At 39.4% G+C, this 18,599-nt stretch overlaps 2 protein-coding genes across 2 annotated transcripts; one reads left to right on the top strand and one right to left on the bottom strand.

Annotated features, from left to right (window-relative positions):
- Positions 1 to 14,835: 14,835 nt before the first annotated feature.
- Positions 14,836 to 15,928, bottom strand: LOC105973375 (uncharacterized). Its single transcript, XM_012998398.2, has 2 exons — positions 15,493 to 15,928; positions 14,836 to 14,968 (listed from the first exon to the last, which is right to left on the bottom strand). The coding sequence occupies exons 1-2, from the start codon at positions 15,905 to 15,907 to the stop codon at positions 14,859 to 14,861; spliced, it is 525 nt and encodes a 174-aa protein (XP_012853852.2). The 5' UTR covers positions 15,908 to 15,928; the 3' UTR covers positions 14,836 to 14,858.
- A 221-nt stretch (positions 15,929 to 16,149) lies between these two features.
- LOC148766944 (uncharacterized) lies at positions 16,150 to 17,913 on the top strand. Its single transcript, XM_088825658.1, has 2 exons — positions 16,150 to 17,298; positions 17,589 to 17,913. Exons 1-2 carry the CDS (start codon positions 16,173 to 16,175, stop codon positions 17,621 to 17,623), a joined length of 1,161 nt encoding a protein of 386 aa, XP_088681784.1. The 5' UTR covers positions 16,150 to 16,172; the 3' UTR covers positions 17,624 to 17,913.
- Positions 17,914 to 18,599: the final 686 nt, after the last annotated feature.

The raw sequence follows: 18,599 nt of genomic DNA on the forward strand, positions 1-18,599 counted from the left end.
GGGTCTACGAAACCACAGCGAGATAACTCCCACGAGGAGACCACTCGCTCCGTCCTACAACCCGCAGCGAGACAACTCCCACGAGGAGCCAACTCCCTCGGGTCTACGAAACCATAGCGAGATAACTCCCACGAGGAGACTACTCGCTCCGTCCTATAACCCGCAGCAAGGCAACTCCCACGAGGAGCCAACTCACTCGGGTCTACAAAACCACAGCGAGATAACTCCCACGAGGAGCCAACTCGCTTGGTACTACAACCCGCAGCGAGGCAACTCCCACGAGGAGCCAACTCACTCGGGTCTACAAAATCACAGCGAGATAACTCCCACGAGGAGCCAACTCGCTTGGTACTACAACCCGCAGCGAGGCAACTCCCACGAGGAGCCAACTCCCTCGGGTCTACAAAACCACAGCGAGATAACTCCTACGAGGAGACCACTCGCTCTGTCCTACAACCCGTTGCGAGACAATTCCCACGATGAGCCAACTCGCTCGATACCACAACCCGCAGCGAGGCAACTCCCACGATGAGACAACTCGCTCGGCACTACGAGCCTAGTGCAAGGCAACTCCCACGAGGAACTACCTCGCTCGGTAATAAGACTCGATGCGAGACAACTCCAACAAGGAGACAACTCTCACAGAGCGACCTGAATCCGCATGCTCCCCAGTCGCGCGTCCAATGCTCCTACAACTTCGCTGCGAGACAACTCCCATGAGGAGACAACTCGCTCGAAATTCACTATATAATCGCAAGCTCAAGTTAGCACGATTACAACCCTAGAAACACTTAGAGATATTATGAGAATATATATAGCCTGGCCAGCTTGATTACTCAAATTTATCTACTTGTTTTCGATGGGTCCTTCATTAAAACGTGGCCACGGTCCAAACATACTTACGACCCACGAGGTCTAACAAGGGGTACGATCCCCATAAAAAGAAAAAAAAATCTTGAGAGCCTGATCCCCTCTTCAAGTACATCACGCTCAAGGCTATATGTAAACACATACAAGCAACGCGTCCAAACATTGACAATGTCGATAAATAACAACTCCCACGAGGGGAATACTAGCTCCGTGCTACTTCATTATCGCGAGACAACTCCCACGAGGAGATAACTCGATCAATTTTATTACCCCAGAGACAACTCCCACGAGGAGATTAATTGATCCGTGCTACTACATTATCGTGAGACAACTCCCACGAGGAGATAACTCGATCAACACTATTACCCCGCGACGAGACAACTCCCACGAGGAGATAATTCGCGACTACATCGTCGCGGGACAAAACCGACGACTCAATTAACTTACGTCGCGACAACTTGGTCGCGCTATGCACCAATGCGCATTCACGCCCCTCCGACACACGCTCCAACGCATTATCGCACATCATCGACTACTACAATTCTTACTCTCGACACGATATGTCACCCATTTCAACATGGTCCCCACATCGACTCGAGAGTGGGGGCTTAATGATATGCCTAATTGGCCGAACCCAATGGGCCTACAAATTATTTACCTATTGGGCCACGAGCCCAATATCGAAGACCACTATCACCGAGGCCCAATCACCTTCAAGCAAGGTTTGGGCCCAACAATCTCATTTAAGCTATAAATACACATTTGAACTCATTCCATAAGGTACGTCCTATTAACTGAGCAATACTAAAATATGTATTCTCTGGACTATTTCTATGATCAGCACGTCTGACTTGAGCGTCGGAGGGGTTTCCGCCGGATCAACCCCCGGCTTAGTTCATGTGTTCTATGATCGCAGGTACCTCAGGATCATCAAGTTGTCAAGCTACTAATCCGCTTTGCTCTCCCAGTTCATTTTCTACACCACCCTAGGTGAGCTATATTTTTAGCATCATCAGCCTCCATTTCGAGCATTCGGCGCATTTAACCGTGTAGTACTTCACGGATTCCCACACTTTTCTTGCGGATGCTATTCCTTGTTCTTGTTCCATTGCTTTGAAGAGCTGCAATTAATTAGTCATTGCTCAAATTCACGACTAATTATGCTCTGACCTAGCACAAATTATGCACAAAAAATGAACTCCAACGAAAACGCGAAAACAAAAAATCTAGAAGATCGGAAAGATAAGAAACAGAATCCGACTCGCAAAATTTCACATCACGGGAAAAATCTAGACCAAATAGAATATTCTTCACCCAATTTTCAACACGCACGAATTTTCATCAAGAAAAGAACGAACAATCACAAATTATATTGGAAAAACTAGCACAACAACGGGAAATATTGGCGGCACTAGATGCATTTAGAGTTCTATATCCAGATAGGTGATATAAAATTCTTACACGTGTATACGTAGCTTTATTTCCTTTCTTTTATCAGTACGATAACGGTTCGGAAATAAACTACCACCATAAAGAGTGACATCATAAATGAAAAGCCGTTCAAACTTAGGACAGTGGTGTAATTGTGTTGAGCCCACACATGAACACAGTGCACTGACGTAGAGAAGAAGACCTCACAAATTGTAAGAAATCAGACATCTATCGATTTATTTAAGTAGAAAAATCGATTAACAAGCATAATCATATCATGACATTTTAATGATAAACATAGTAGAAAGTTAGGTGAAGTAACACCTTGTCCGTATTAATAAACAAACTCTAAATATACGCATGAGCACACTCATACTCTTACGTAGTAGACACACAAGCGCGAGCGTGCGCGCGCATGTGTGTGTTCATTATAGGAGTGGTTTGACAACCAACTGATTGATAGCATCACATTACAAGTTAAAAGTTCATAACAATTTAAATGGTATATTCCGGTTCCCACTTACTTTCAAAAACGGGATGAGGTAATTCAAACTCCTACAAGTGTTCACCTTTGGGCCATTTATAGAAATAAGGTCGTGAATTTATAAAACCGCGTAATGTACGTGTTTATAAATTGAAAAAATCCATACCAAAAAACATCAAAAGGGTTGTAAAACTAGATAATATAATGAACACAAGTTGGGGACGACTCTAAAACCGATAGCAATGATAGCTTGGATGGTAAAAGAATAATCGAGTCGATCATGTACGCTAGTATATGCGATGACAAATTTCTAGCCAAAGATGCCTATTAAGCGATAGACTTACGAGCTCGTCTTATACTCATATAGATGACTACACATATATTGAAATATATGATTAATAAAAAAATGGCAGAGTATACAAAATCACCATCATAAATTCGTACAGTCCTTTGCCGCGGCAAAATTCAAAACGCGTATAAATCAACGTCACATAACATGCATCGTAAAACGTTTTATGTACGTACGTGCATGATAAGAAATTTTCCGCTTATACGAAGCAAACAATCTGAATACACACAAGTACAGAAAAAAAAAAGTTTAATTTCGGCACATCAGATAGGTTTTAAAACCTCACTTGCTTACGAAAAAAGCTAAAATAATAGGGTTTCTTCTTTTTTTTTCCCCTTTTCTTTTTGGCTTAAATAATTACATGCAGCTGAAACCCTTGTTCGGAATCTACCGGAAAAACACGAAAATTGCAATCAGATACACAACATGCACGCGTTTCACAAAATTTAAAACAGATCATAAAATTCGTTTCAGAAACAATTACATGTAATCAAATAAAAATTAGAATTAAAAAATAAAATAAAAAATTAATTAACAAATTCGCACAGCCACCTCATTGAAACAAATGATCCACAGAATGAAATGTGTGTGTGATTTTTATATGTGCGATTCAATGTTGCAAAAAAAAAATCAAAAATCAAGAATCAACAAATTTGCATCATTAAACAAGATCAAGAAAACAAGCTGAGAGACTAAACCTGTATATATATGTATGTATATAAATAAATCACCAAGAATCGCAGATCCGAGCAGGCCCTCAAAAGAGTACACACAGTTGTGTGTGTGTAAGTGTGTGTGGCGGTGGGTGTTTTGTGTGAGGAGTTGTATATCTGCGCGTGTGTGTATTAATTGCAGGTAGAAAATGCGTCAATATATATAATAATTGTAAAACGTTTTGTTTGGTCCGAGGATTATAAGAAGTGCTGCCATCTTGAAAATTAATTTTGTAATACAATACCTGCAATTTGACTTTATGATTATTATTAGGGTTAATATGCTAGGAGTCCCTCAAACCAAACCTAATTTGAACTAAATGATAAGTCCAATTTCATTCTTTTAATTAAATCCTTAATTTAAAATAATATATGAGCCACATCCCTAATATTTTTTATATCCCAATCTTGCCCTTATATCCTAAATCTTATAAACTAAATATACATTTCTTTTTATCAGATCTATTATTCTTCTCTTTTTTTCTCTCTCTCTCAATCTCACGCTCTCTTCCTCAATCTCGTCTCTCTCTCCCTCTCAATCTCCCGCTCTCTCTCCCTTGATCTCGTCTCTCTCTCTCTCTCAATCTCCCGCTCTCTCTCTATCTCTCGCCACCACTCCATGATTGAGGAAGGTGGTGGCTATGACGACGACCACGGCGGTGGAGGCGGTTGCATATGGAAATTAAACAACTATGACGGTAAGATTCATAATTTTTCGATTTGATTTCTGCAGTTGTCTATGAGTTACTATGAGTGTTTGACGGCTAGGGTTCAAAGATGAGTTAGAGTTTCAAGAATATGGGGTCAGAGATGTCTACGGATTACTATGGTTTTCTATGGTATCCTATGGGTGTCTATAGATGTCTATGGCCGATTTTTTTTTTTAAATTTATAATTTTCAATATTTTGTAGAAAAGGATATATTTATAATTGTGAAAAATTCGAAAATGAAAAAAAAAAAAAAAAAAAAAAAACGTAACATAACGTTCTTCTACGTGAAAAAAATAATAAAAAAATGTTGGATCCAAATGTGAATATGTTAAATAAAGAATAAAAAAAGGGGCTTTAAGATATAGGTCCCTAGTAGCAAAACTAATTAGAACTAAATGACAAGTCTAACTAAACATTTGCTTCACATCCTTTATATATTTTATTCCAAAAATGCCCCCACATACAAAAAATGAAATATGCACCAAATGATATTTAAACTACGTTTATAAATTTTTTCATTCTGCATTTAACATTTTTATTTTCGCATCTAGCATTTTTTTTATTATTTTTTTTGTAGAACAATTTTTTTTTTTTTTTTTGCATTTTCGTATTTTTTCCTTTTTTTTTACATAATATTACAAATTGTGATTTTTTAATTTTTTTTTTCAGTTTTAGTCTTCTATATAAACCCGTAGGAAACCATAGTAGTCCGTAGTCATGTATAGACACTCATAGAAAACTATAGTAATCCATAGTCACGTTTTCTCAAAACCCTAATTCCTCTTTTTGAACCCTAGCCGTCAAACACCATAGACACCCATAGATACTCATAGAAATCTATAGACATAAAGTCGAAAAAACCTAGATCTACCCCACCAAACCGTAGATCTCCTCCACCAAACCCTAGATCTGTGACGCCAACATCACCACGCCGCTAAAACAGCCACAAAACACCACCCACGCTGCCATAACCGCCCACAACGTCGAGCACCACCGACACCATCCCCAGCCCCCGAGCGCCGCCCCCCGCCGCCGCCCTCATGACCAACGCCGCCCCAGAGCCGCCGTCGCCGCCCTAGAGCCGCCGCCGCCATCACCATCCATCCCCCATGCCACCGTCTCCAACATCATAGCTGCACAACGTCGAGCACCACTGACACCATCCCCAGCCCCCGAGCGCCGCCCCCCACCGCTGCCCTCCTGACGAACGCCGCTCACCGCCACCGCCTCCCAAGAGCCGCGGCCCGCCATCACCATCCCTCTCCCCATGCCACCGCCTCCAACATCATAGTCGATTCCATCGTCACAACCACCGACCCCTCTCAAATCATGACATGGAGTGTGGCGAGAAAGATATCTTGAGATTGAGAGAAATAAATCGAGAGAGCGAGATAGAGAAAGCCAGAGAGAGAGAGCGAGACAGAAAGAACGAGAGAAAGAAGAACAAAGAGGAAAAATAGATCTGAGAAGAAACGTGAATATGTTGGTTATAAGATTTAGGGTGTAAGGGCAAGATAGGGATTAAAAAAAATGAAGGATGTGGGTCATATAAATTTTCAATCTAAGGATTTAATTAAAAAATTAGATTTAGACTTGTCATTTAGTTCAAATTAGGTTTCGTATGAGGGACTCCTAGCATATTATGCAATTTAAATATTACTTGGTGCATATTTCATATTTTTTGAATGAAGGGCATTTCTGGAATGAAATTTATAAAGGATGTGAAGCAAAAGTTTAGTTAGACTTGTCATTTAGTTCTAATAAATTTTGTCACTAGGGACCTATATCTTAGGACCCCGAATGCTGAGCGGTTCGACGTGGTTACACGCGCCACCTTTTCGTTGTGCAATCTCCTCCTCTCCGCCGCCTTCTGGGCTCCTTACTTCCTACAACGTTCGTATGGCTACCTCCATCAGAATCTCCATTGTTGGAGACGTTGTGAGCAACCCTACCCCCCTCTCTCTCTGTGTATACATGTTTTTAATTTGGGTAGTTGTTAATTGTTTCGATTTCTGCTTTTATTTTTTAATTTATTCTGAAGCATGACGACTGGAATCTACAAGAGGATACCGAAGCTCTGCAACTGTTGAAGGTTTCGTTTTCTCTCTCTACATTTGTTTGTGTTAATTCAATTTACTCTTAGCTGTTTCGTGCTTCGTTTTTCTATTGAGAATTTCCACTTCCGTTATCGTCAGAATAAACGTATATTTTTTATGTCAAATGTTTACAGATGATTTAGCTTGTTTTAACGAGCTCGGTGAAATTCACATTCGATTTGATTTGTTGAAACAGAGTTTAATTAGTTATCCTAATTTTGAAAATTAGACTGTGTAATAAGGACTAATTGAGCTTTTATCATACAGTTGAGTAGGAATTTTATTCCATTTTATTGCCAATATAAGTATAACTACTGTATTCAAAATGTAGATTGCCTTATTCGATTCAATTGTCTACGTTTCACAATTGTTGCTCTCTGTCGTTTCTTATATTTTTTTGTAATTTGTGTTTCTGGGGAAATGCAGCCGGATCTGGTGCTTTTTACAGGCAGGTCTTGTTTCCCACCTTCTGTACTATCTATCTATGGATTCGGCATTTGTGTAAGCTTATTTTGTTTTGCTTATTATCGTGTTGGAGTTTGTTCAGGTGATTTTGGTAATGAGAACGTTGATCTTGTTCGAAGCATTTCGAATCTCGATTTTCCAAAAGCAATCATTTTGGGGAACCATGATGCCTGGAGAACCCAGAAGTTCTCTGTGAGGTAAGCGTAAGTGATGTATGATTAATTGATTATCTCAAGTAATTAGTAAATCTTCACATTTTAATATGTTAGTTTACTCCAATATATTTCACTTGGTATATATGGCGGGAGTTCACAATAATGTTTAGTCTTTGTATTTAATGGAAATAACTACTTAAAAACTATGTGCCACTGCTTATCGGGAAATTCCTTTGTCGAAGGAGAAAGTATAATCAATTAAATTTCTCTTGTTGCACTTTAGTTGCATTGAAGGTTAATTTATAATCATCTTTGCTCTGCTGGATGCCATTGTCCTGTCATCCTTCTATTATCATTACTATTCAGGTCCTGGACTCTTGTTTGTAGCAAAGGAGAAGAGGATTTTTTTTATAAGAGCATGGGAAGGAATCTCACAAAGATCAATATTATCATTACTATTCAAAATGGAGGGGAAAATATTCTCCAGATCAGCAGGGAAAGGGGGGTGGTTTGGATTAAAATCAGAAGTAAAAAGATTAGAATAAAATTCCACAAAACAATTTCCAATGCTATTTCTTTCAAAGAAAATCAGATTATTCATGCTTTTGATGGATGGAATTCTATTATTTCTAGCATGCAAAATAGTAGATAAATGAAAATACTTGGTATTGGCATCTCCGTCTTTGAGCCATTTGTCCTTCGATCTTTGCCACCAAAATGTTTCAACTCTAGCCAGCCAAACATCAAGTTCAACCTGGAGCGCTGCATCAATAGCAATATTGTTAGCAGATTTATCCAAATTTTGAACAGATTCAATATGAATTTTCAGCTCCTTTATTTTTTTATGGCAATTTCCAAAAAGATTGGTATTCCAGAGCTTTAGAGCATTTTTCACATTTTGAATTCTGGAGTGGAGTTTAAAAGAAGGAGAGCCAGTAACTTGTTGGTTCCAACCAGTGTGCACTGTATCAAAACAAGATTTATCATCCAACCACATGGATTCGAATCTAAAAGGTTTTGGAGGGTTTGAATCAATAGAAGTATTGAGGAGAAGCGGGTTGTGATCGGAGGATATGGCCGGTAGATGGAGAATGCTAGCATGGGAAAGAGAGTGAGCCATTGGGAATTGCCAACCCCTCTGTCTATTCTCTGTTGAATATTAGCAAGACCCTCTCTTTTGTTATTCCAGGTGAATGGAGAACCATGGAATCCTAGATCAATAAGCCCAAGGTTATTAAATTCAGACGAGAGATTTTGTTTGGAAGAGGAGGCAAAAGGCGCTCCACCTCTTTTTTTCAGAATTTGAGGTAATGGAGTTGAAGTCTCCAATGATAAGCCAAGGGCCTGGGATGAAAGAAGAGAGATCATTAATAGAGCTCCAAAAAATTGTTGTCCCAGTAGGAGTACAGGGACAGTAAATACCAGTAAAATGCCAAGGGGGGAAGTTTGGATCACTGATGATAGTAGCATTGATGAAAGAGCTACTTTGGGCAGTGATTTGAAGGTTGATGTTGGGAGACCAAGCAAGAATGAGCCCACCGGCAAAGCCAATGGGGGGAACAAGAGAGAAATTCGAGAGAGAGAAAGCAGCAAGAGCTTTGAGAATATTAGACGAGCGCGGAGTTTTAATTTCACTGAGAAAAACGAGATCAGGCTTTGAGTCTTTTAGGAGTTGCCTGAGAGATCGCACTGCCTTGGGCTTGGCCAGCCCTTGGCAGTTCCAAGCAATTATCTTCATTGATATTTCTCCCTCCACCCCTTAGGGCTTGTGGGGAGCATAAAGGAGTTTTGAGAGACCTCTAGAGATTGAGTCTCAGGAGATTGAGCATCCGTGATATCAACAATATGGACTGAACTTTTGTTATTTTTGATAAGTAAAGGTTTTCCATTCGCAGTCCTTTTAATCGCATAAGTTTGTCTATTTGGATAGACATCCAACATAGGTGACAAGGTGAATTCAATGCCAGACAAAGGTTCCAATGGAGAAATTATTGAAGTGTTGGGAGAATGAGGGTGGTTCGACTGGGTAGAAGAGCTGAGAAGGCTATGAGAAATGGGAGGAGGGATAGGGAAGTTTATTTTTGCCCTTTTTGAGTCAAGGGACGTTTCTTCCAAAGGGGGACGTTTTTGCAGTATTGGATTTTTTTCCAGGTTATCTGTGTGGGCTTTAGTAAGGAGGTGTGGAGAAGTATGAGAGGATGTGTTTTGTGCCCATAGATAATCGGCAAACCCAATTTGAATGGGCTGAAGATAAAAAGGGTCCATTTGGGCCTTGAGCTTTTGGGGAGAATTTTGGTTGACCAAAGAAATGATTTCAGAATAGTCAGAGGTTTCATTTTTTCCCCCTTTTTTGATCTTGAAAAATTTGAGGTGTCCTCTGAAAAAGGAGGGAATTTTTTAGGAGAAAATTCTTTTTGGCCTATGATGTCCTTAGGGCTCAGAGAAAGGTCTTTTCCAGCCAAAAAGGTTCTTTTTGTGGCTTTAGGGCCGTAATTTTCGGGATTGATGTCAGAGTTTGATACTTTGGTTTTTTGACTTTTGGTAGGGAGACTCAAATCTTCACTATTCATCATTTTTGCAGAGGAGGTGAGAGAAGGGGAGAGTTTTGAACTGGACAGAGGTGGAGAGGAATTAGTAGATGGTATAGGGGGGGAGGTTTTTGTGTAAAAGGGTTAAAGGACAAGGTACTTTCAGATTTTAACCAAGGGCCATATCTAAGTGCAAACTCATAATAAACAAACGTTGATTGAAACTACCACTAACGAAACTCCTCAAATATGTTATGTGCAACTTTAAAATGCAGTCCATATTTGGTTATTGCAATTTCAATTTACATTTTTTTTTGTTTTTTTTTTTCATACAAACTAAAGCGTTTTTTTTTTGCAATTATAATTTTCGGATTTGCAGTATAATAGGGAGAAAAATAGGGGATTTGATTTTGAAGATATATTTTACCGTATATTAATAGGGATATTGATAGGGGTACTTTTGACAAATTATAAATACAAAAAATTGCTGGAAATTAGAGTTTATTAGATGGATTTTAACACATATAATCTCTTATAGGAGGACCTATAGCAAATTGCCCCATAATTTAATTATATTATTTTATTAAGCTTAAGATGCCGGACGTCGCCACCCAGGCTACCGAAAAATTATATTCTCGCCCTGGGCCCCCGAATACGCGGGAGCGGCCCTATATATATATATATATATATATATATATATATATATATATATATATATATATATATATATATATATATATATATATATATATGAAATGCTAAATTCCACACTAAAATTATTGAATCACGCACATAATTAAAAATGTTTCTCTCTCTAAACTTATTCACCCAAAATTCATATTTCTTTTCTCCTTCGTTGACTCTTTCCATTTTGACAAATCACACACGAAACCATGTCACGCATCAGGAAAAAAAACATCACACACAAAACCATGGAAGACGCACCAACGGCTATGTGTGTGGGGTGGGGTGGGGGTGTGAGTTGGGTGGTGCTGCTGCAGGCCTGACATACTAGGACATTAATACGCATCAACAAACAACAGCAAAAACACTAGATAAAAAACATACAATGGAGTGTAAAAATAAAACTCTACGTTTACGTTTACGTGGATTTTTTTTCGGATTAATTTATATTTCTTTACTAATTGGTGGATTTGGTATCTAATAGGTACAAATGGAAAATTAGGTGTCCATGAAGCAAAAATGATCAACGAGTAAGAAAAGAGTTGCAATTAGGAAACTAAAATCAAATTAGAAGAGAGAATCCCCGAACATCTTTGGTAGTGTCCACGAAGTCGAGCATAACTTTCTCATCCGGACTCCAAATCAAGTTGTTTTGGCGGCATTGGAAAGCTATTTCAGTTGGCTACAATTCATGTCTAACGGCAAAATTCCAATTTCGGACTCGAACATGGTCAAAATTGGATTCCAAAAGCAATCGTGAAAATACGTACTATAGTTCGAGGACATGAATGCGCATCAAGAAACGTGCACAAAAACACTCACTATAAGAGATACGCACGTAAGTAAAAATACAAATGCATGCACAAAAGTACTCACGCAAAAGTGGATTCGCAAAAAGTGGTATAATTAATATAGATGTGCATAAGATAATGTAACTAAGAGAGATTTGTTAGACAGTATAAGTGGTATAATTAATTTAGATGTGCATAAGATAATGTAACTAAGAGAGATTTGTTAGACAATATAAGTGGTATAATTAATTTTGATGTGCATAAGATAATGTAAGTGGCCCAATATATTGCATAAGAAAAACATGTCCTCTTCACTACATATGACCTAGTATATATACTACTACAATATGGCCTCTCTGGGCCTGCTTACATTTCCTAGGTGAAGAAGCCGTCATTGTCTACTCTGCCACGTGGCGTGTTCCTATTGTTCCTTTTTACTGTTCTTCGGTCAGTTCAGGCCTGACACCCCATCTTTTTCAGCTGTCCCCTGCACGGCCTTCGAGAGCCCGACGTAACGATTCTCTCGACAGGCCTTAACTTACCTCGTAAGAAGAAAAAATTACCCCGATAGACTATCTCGTAGGTTTTATACCTCAGTATTTCCTCGTATGATTTCTTACGATAGTTGTGGTATTGGGCCTCCCTGTTCCTCCCTTTTGACGAGGTATCTAAAACTAGGTATAATACTGGTTTTTGAAAAAATCTTTTGCATCTTCACTCTACTCCCCCCAGTTCGTCATTACGACAAGAATTTAGTGGTGTCGAATGTAGCGTTGATGAGAGTCAAGCATCAGTCTATTCATTTGCCGTCAGCTTTTGCCGAAAAAGTCCTTTTAATCATTACCCGTTTACCCCTTTTTCGGAATGCGCGTAGGTATGTGAATTGATGGCAGAAAATTTAATGTGGTAAGTCCACGTGTCTGCCTCTGTATGGCGACTGTCCTTAGGCATGTGAATTGATGGCAGAAAATTTAATGTGGCAAGTCCACGTGTCTGCCTCTGTATGGCGACTGTTGATATGCCTGAGATTTCGGGGTATGTGAACCGTTGAGGAATCGTGGCCGTTCTTTAATTTGAAATGAACGGTCAGATTCCCCTTGTTTGAGAAGAGAGAGAATATTGCTCTATATATACATTCTAAATAGGCTCCTTTTCACTCTTTTGCAACCTCTTCTTCCCCACATCCCCACATTGCTTATCTCTGAAACTACCAATATTTGATTTGTGCAAACCTCTTCTTCCCCACACTGCTTATCCCTGCAACTACCCATATTTGATTTGTGCAAACCTTCGCCGTTTGCTTCATCTTTCCCGACGGCACGCACACGCCCTTTCCCGGAATATCCCTTGGCTTCACCGGAAGCCATTCTTTCAGGTGATTTCTCATTCCTTTGTTTCAATAATTTTACCCTTTTGTATGATGTCTAGCGAATCATCCCCCCTAGGTAGCTCTCTAGAATTGCTATTAGGTGATTCAGATTCCTCCCATCTCCTCTTAGATGACGTCATGTTTGAGGGTCTAGACGAGATGGCGGATATCGCTTTGATAGATCCTCATAGAATAGTTACCCTATTCCTCTTTCGATTGGGTCTAGGAGTCTGTGGAGTTCGGGCCTGGATATCGGTACGTACACCCCGAGCCATCCCAACTTCCGGGTTATTCCGATGACGAGCTTTTGACCTGGTCTGAGGATCAAGCGAAAGCCGGTCTTTCCTTTCCTATAAACCCCTTTTTAGTAGACATCGCGAACCGTTTCGGAATCCCTTTATGTCGGTTGTCCCCTAATGCATTTAGTATACTAAATTGCTTCTATATGGTGTGCACCCTTCTTGGTATCCAAAACATATGCGGCGGGCTATTCGATTATTTTTTCTATGCCCGCCGCTCTAGGTCGATGTACTATCTGTCTAATCGACGAGATAGAAATATCTTCACTAATATCCCGAATAAGATTTACTGGCACCGAAGGTACTTCTTTGTCCGGAGTAACGAACCGTGGCCTTTTACTACTCACGCCGGTAGAGTCCAAACCCCGCCCCCTCGAACCGAGGACATGCTTGTCGATATCGCGTATATAGAATATTTTTTCCATAATATATTTTTAGACGTATAAAATGCCATACGGACGCCGGGGCTTCTTGCTGCCTTCGGTTTACTCCGCCCACAAGGGCCTGTTATGACTCCCGCCGAACGCGGTAATCATCTCGCCTATATCCGTATTATTCTTTTTTAAACATCTGCTAATCCTTCACATGTTTTTGCAGAAGTAGCGATGTTTGCTCACCTGCGTTCTACCCCGACACCAAAAAAGGCCACGGTTCAAAACGTTGGAAATGAACAAAAAACGTGTATTTTCACCTCAAAATCGAAGCCGTTGTCATCCATGTCGATAATACTTCTGCTCTAATTGATATTGGTCGAAAAATTACTAAAATTGAAAATTTTCAAGAATAAAAGGTTGAGAGTGTTTGAGAGAAGATTTGGATAAGATTTGAAAAAGAAAAAAAATGAATTATTTTGCACTGCGAGTGGTAAAAACCGCACGAATAATAGCAAGCCCCTTTTCTTTTCTAAAAAAACCGGTCTAACACTATTAGTTTTCTATTTTTGTAAATAACTTGGTCAACATACAGTTAAATCTTTACAAGTTAATAGAGTCGGAACTAGGGAAATTCTATTAATTTAGCCAATTATTGAATTAATAATTTAACACGTTTTCGTTGATTTGTTTTTATTTATTTATTATTAACTTTTTTTTAATGGTGGTTAACATAATTGATTTTAGAAGTGCTTACATTTCGTTACTAAATTGGCTTGGTTAACAATAACCTAGTTGAATTTATATAACTTCTCAGGTGCACAGCACACCACTATTTTTAAGGGTAAATTACTGTTACCGCTGAGGTAAGGTCAAAATTACGAAATTTACGAGCTGTTTCAATTCTCCGTTTTTTTCTTGTATTTATGCTTTGATGGAATGAGCTTCCATTAATTTGAACATTCGGCACATTTAACTGCGTAATACTTTACGGATTCAGACACCATTTTTGGCTGCCATTCCTTGTTCTTGTTCCATTGCTTTGAAGTTTGAAGTACCTGCAACTATTATGAAGGAGAAGTTATTGCACAATTTTCACTACTAGTTATGCTCTGATATAGCACAGATTGTGCGCACAAATAATGTCTGATTATAAACTAAACGAGAAAGTTAATCGGATACAGAACTAAACGAGAAAGTTAATCGGTACAGAATCCCGTCTCGAAAACTCACAAAATCGAATAACCTTGACCAAATAATGTTTGATTTCTTTCGTTCTTGAATAAAGAAAAGACAATCGAATAACCTTACCAAATAATGTTTGATTTCTTTCGTTCTTGAATAAAGAAAAGACGATAGACATTTACGGGAATAAAATTCTCACTCCACAGTATCGAGCCTGTTAATCTGAAAATCAAGTCCTTATTGCACTGTCTAACTTCTAAAACTAGCATAACCAAACTTTTCTTTTCAATTTTTCCATTGAAATCCAGAGTTTGCTTACAAATCTACTATTATTTAATATTTACAAACCATATCGAATCAAAGGTCGTCTTCATCACCTCCATACTGCTGGCATAACGAAAGTAAACCCGAGGCGGTTCGTTCTGCACCCCGTATTTCATTCCCCTTGTTCCCATCAGAATCAGCACCTGATTTCTTAATCACAGAAACTAAGCGAGAGAGTTAATCGGATACAGAAGCCCGTCTAGAAAACTCACAAAATAGATTAGCCTTGATCAAGTATAATCTTGAGCTAATATTCAACAAACACCAATTTTCATCAATAACAGAAACAAAAATAAAAAATTATATTGAAAAAAAAAATTAATCAGTATAACATGTAACGAAAATTAGATGGGACGCTTGATTTCTTTCGTTCTTGAATCGAAAAAGACGATTCTCACTTCACTGTATGATAAGAGCCTATTAAACTGAAAATCAAGTCCTTATTGCAGTTCTAACTTCTAAAATTAGCATAACCAAACTTTTCTTTTCAATTTTCCCATTGAAATCCAGAGTTTGATTATAATCTCGTAGTATTTACAAATCATACCGAATCAAAGGTCGTCGGCTTCATCACTTCCATACTGCTGGCATAACGAAAGTAAACCAGAGACGGTTCGTTCTGCACCCCGTTTTTCATTCCCCTTGTTCCCATCAGAATCAGCAGCACCTGATTTCTTCATCACAGAAACTCGAACCGTTCGAGACTTGAAAACAAATTTACCATTATCACCAGAAGCCGTGTGAACGCCACCATTATCTCGATTGTCGGAGCTGTCATCAACGCTTTCTTTTATCCGAGAATCAGTTTTAGAATCGAAAATTTTAATCCTCTTTGAAGAACCGGATAATGAATGCAAATCCAATTCCGAATCCTCATCATAATCATCATCAACCCTTTTTAAGACAACGGCTGCTCTTCGCCCCTTAAACACCGATTTTATCAGAGCTTCGTCTTCTTCCTCCAACTCTCGTTCCTTGTGCTCGTTCGAACGCTGCAGAGCTTCCAGCATTGCGTCAACGCTCACGGTCGCGTGTCTCGATTTCATCGATTTCATTTCATCCAGAGTAGCAAGGATATCCATCTCTCTCTTCGAATCGTGAGTTTTATTGACAATATTGCATAATATTTGTCTAATCTTTATCGATGGAGAGAAAAGATTGTTATTTCCTTATATGTATATATTCCCTTTAATTTTCTGATTCATGATCTTCTAGTTTAGGGAAGTTAGGATTATGCTTGATGTATTTATACTACAGAGAAACAGCAAGAAAACGGGGAATGAGTTTTTCAATATACTCGTTTTCTACATGGTACCAGAGCGAGGATAAGACTTGACGAAATTCACCATGACTAGTGAAGAAAACAAAAGTGGCGTTGGAGGATCAAACACCACTGATAAGAAGATGTCGGGGCCTTATACATTGACGTCAAACGACAACCCGGGTAATGTTATTACCCAAGTACGGCTGAAAGGCGAAAATTACGACGAATGGGCACGGGCTGTGCGCACATCTTTGCGAGCCAAGAAGAAATATGGCTTCGTTGACGGAACCATCGAACGTCCCACCGATGATTCACCAGATATTGAAGATTGGTGGAGTGTTAATTCAATGCTTGTTTCATGGATTTTTAACACCATTGAACCAACACTTCGATCTACCATATCCTACATGGAAGATGTGAAAGATCTTTGGGAAGAAATAAAACAACGTTTCTCTGTGAGCAATGGACCTCGAGTACAACAAATAAGATCAGACCTTGCAAATTGCAAACAAAATGGGCAGAGTATTGTTACTTACTATGGTCGGCTCAAGTCTCTTTGGGATGAATTGAACAATTATGATCCAATTCCAGTATGTGAATGTGCGGGGTGCAAGTGCAATGTTACCACTAAGTTGAACAAGAAACGAGAAGAAGAAAGAATCCATCAATTCTTAATGGGACTCGACGAAGGTGGATATGAAACAGTACGGTCCAATATATTGAGTGCCGAGTCATTACCCAATCTGAATCGAGTTTACGCCATGGTGGTGCAGCAAGAGCAGGTGCAAATAATGACTTCGACGAAGGAAGAAAGAGGGAACCCCATGAGCTTCGTGGTGCAGGCCGGTCGAAATTCAGGGGGGGAGAGAAAGGAGAAGCCTTCGACGTGCTCGATTTGCAAAAGAAAGGGACACGATGCTGAAAATTGTTTCCAACGAATTGGGTACCCGGAGTGGTGGGGTGAGAGACCCCGTACAACAACTGGAGGACGCGGTAGTACAAATGGTCGTGGTACTCAACAAAATTATGGAAGGGGGCGTGGAGGTGCAGCTCGAGCCCACGCAGCACAAACTCCGAGTTTTGATGGAACAAGAAATATTGTGACAAATTCCGATAGAACTGGAATTACCGGCCTCAGTAATGAACAGTGGTCCGCTCTCCTCAACATCTTGGATTCTCACAAAGATGGTAATACGGAAAGATTGACGGGTAAGAATAACTCGTTACTTTGGATTATTGATTCAGGAGCTTCACATCACATGACCGGGACATATGAATGTTTGACTCATGTGCACAAGATTGCAGCATGCTCTGTTGGATTGCCGAACGGAGCCAAAACTTTGGCCTTGAAAGAAGGAATTGTGAACTTTGGAGAAAAACTTAAACTTCACAATGTTCTTTTTGTTCCTGAATTAAAGTGCAACTTGATTTCTGTATCACAGCTCGCTCTTGATTCTAACTGTATTTTCCATTTCACTGATAAAGTCTGTGCTATACAGGACCGCACTTCGAGGATGCTGATTGGAGCGGGTGAACAACGGGAGGGGCTTTATTTTCTTAAAGAGGTCACTCCGGTGCGAGTATACTCGACTACTGCCAACGGATTGTTCGAGTTGTGGCATAGAAGAATGGGTCATCCCTCTCCTAGAATAGTAGATTTAATTTCTGAAGTAAGTTTAAATAGAAGGATTGGTAGCGTTGGAAATAAACCTTGTGACATTTGCTTTAGAGCTAAACAAACAAGAGACGTATTTTTTTCCAGTGAAAATAAAGCTAAAGAATGTTTTGATTTGATTCATTGTGACTTGTGGGGACCCTACCGAATTCCTGCTTCATGTGGAGCTGTTTATTTCTTGACTATTGTTGATGATTGTTCTCGTGCAGTTTGGATATTTTTGTTGAATAGGAAAACTGATGTTGCTTGTGTTCTTAGAAATTTTATTGTCATGATTAAACGGCAATTTGAAAAAAATGTGAAAGTCGTTAGAAGTGATAATGGAACCGAGTTTATGTGTTTACGAGATTATTTTGCCGAACATGGTATTTTGCATCAGACTTCGTGCGTTGGAGTACCCCAACAAAATGGGCGTGTTGAAAGAAAACACCGTCATATTCTGAATGTAGCAAGAGCGCTACGCTTTCAGGCACATTTGCCCATTAAATTTTGGGGTGAATGTGTTCTTACAGCTGGATATTTAATCAATAGGACACCGTCTGTCTTGTTGGAAGGGAAAACACCATATGAGATATTGTACGGACAAGGGCCTGACTACAAACATATACGAACTTTTGGGTGTTTGAGCTATGTCCATGATCAAAATCGAGATGGAGATAAATTTGCTAGTCGAAGTCGCAAGTGCATCTTTGTCGGGTACCCGCTTGGGAAGAAGGGCTGGAGATTATATGATTTGGAAAAGGAGACTTTCTTTGTTTCGAGAGACGTCTTTTTTGATGAAACGCAATTTCCATATGTAGACACGAGTGTCACAAATTCTTCTTTGACCACAGAA

The sequence above is a fragment of the Erythranthe guttata genome, chromosome 11 (assembly GCF_056151865.1).
Source record: "Erythranthe guttata isolate IM_541 chromosome 11, IM_541, whole genome shotgun sequence".
Taxonomy (NCBI): domain Eukaryota; kingdom Viridiplantae; phylum Streptophyta; class Magnoliopsida; order Lamiales; family Phrymaceae; genus Erythranthe; species Erythranthe guttata.

Bases quoted from the DNA above. Each gene is read 5' to 3' on its own strand.
- LOC105973375 (XM_012998398.2), bottom strand. From the start codon at position 15,907: ATGGATATCCTTGCTACTCTGGATGAAATGAAATCGATGAAATCGAGA. The intron at 14,969-15,492 runs GTGCTGCTGATT...TTAAGAAATCAG, and splicing joins TTCTGTGATGAAGAAATCAG to GTGCTGATTCTGATGGGAAC.
- LOC148766944 (XM_088825658.1), top strand. From the start codon at position 16,173: ATGACTAGTGAAGAAAACAAAAGTGGCGTTGGAGGATCAAACACCACT. The intron at 17,299-17,588 runs GTAAGAATAACT...TGTGCTATACAG, and splicing joins TAATACGGAAAGATTGACGG to GACCGCACTTCGAGGATGCT.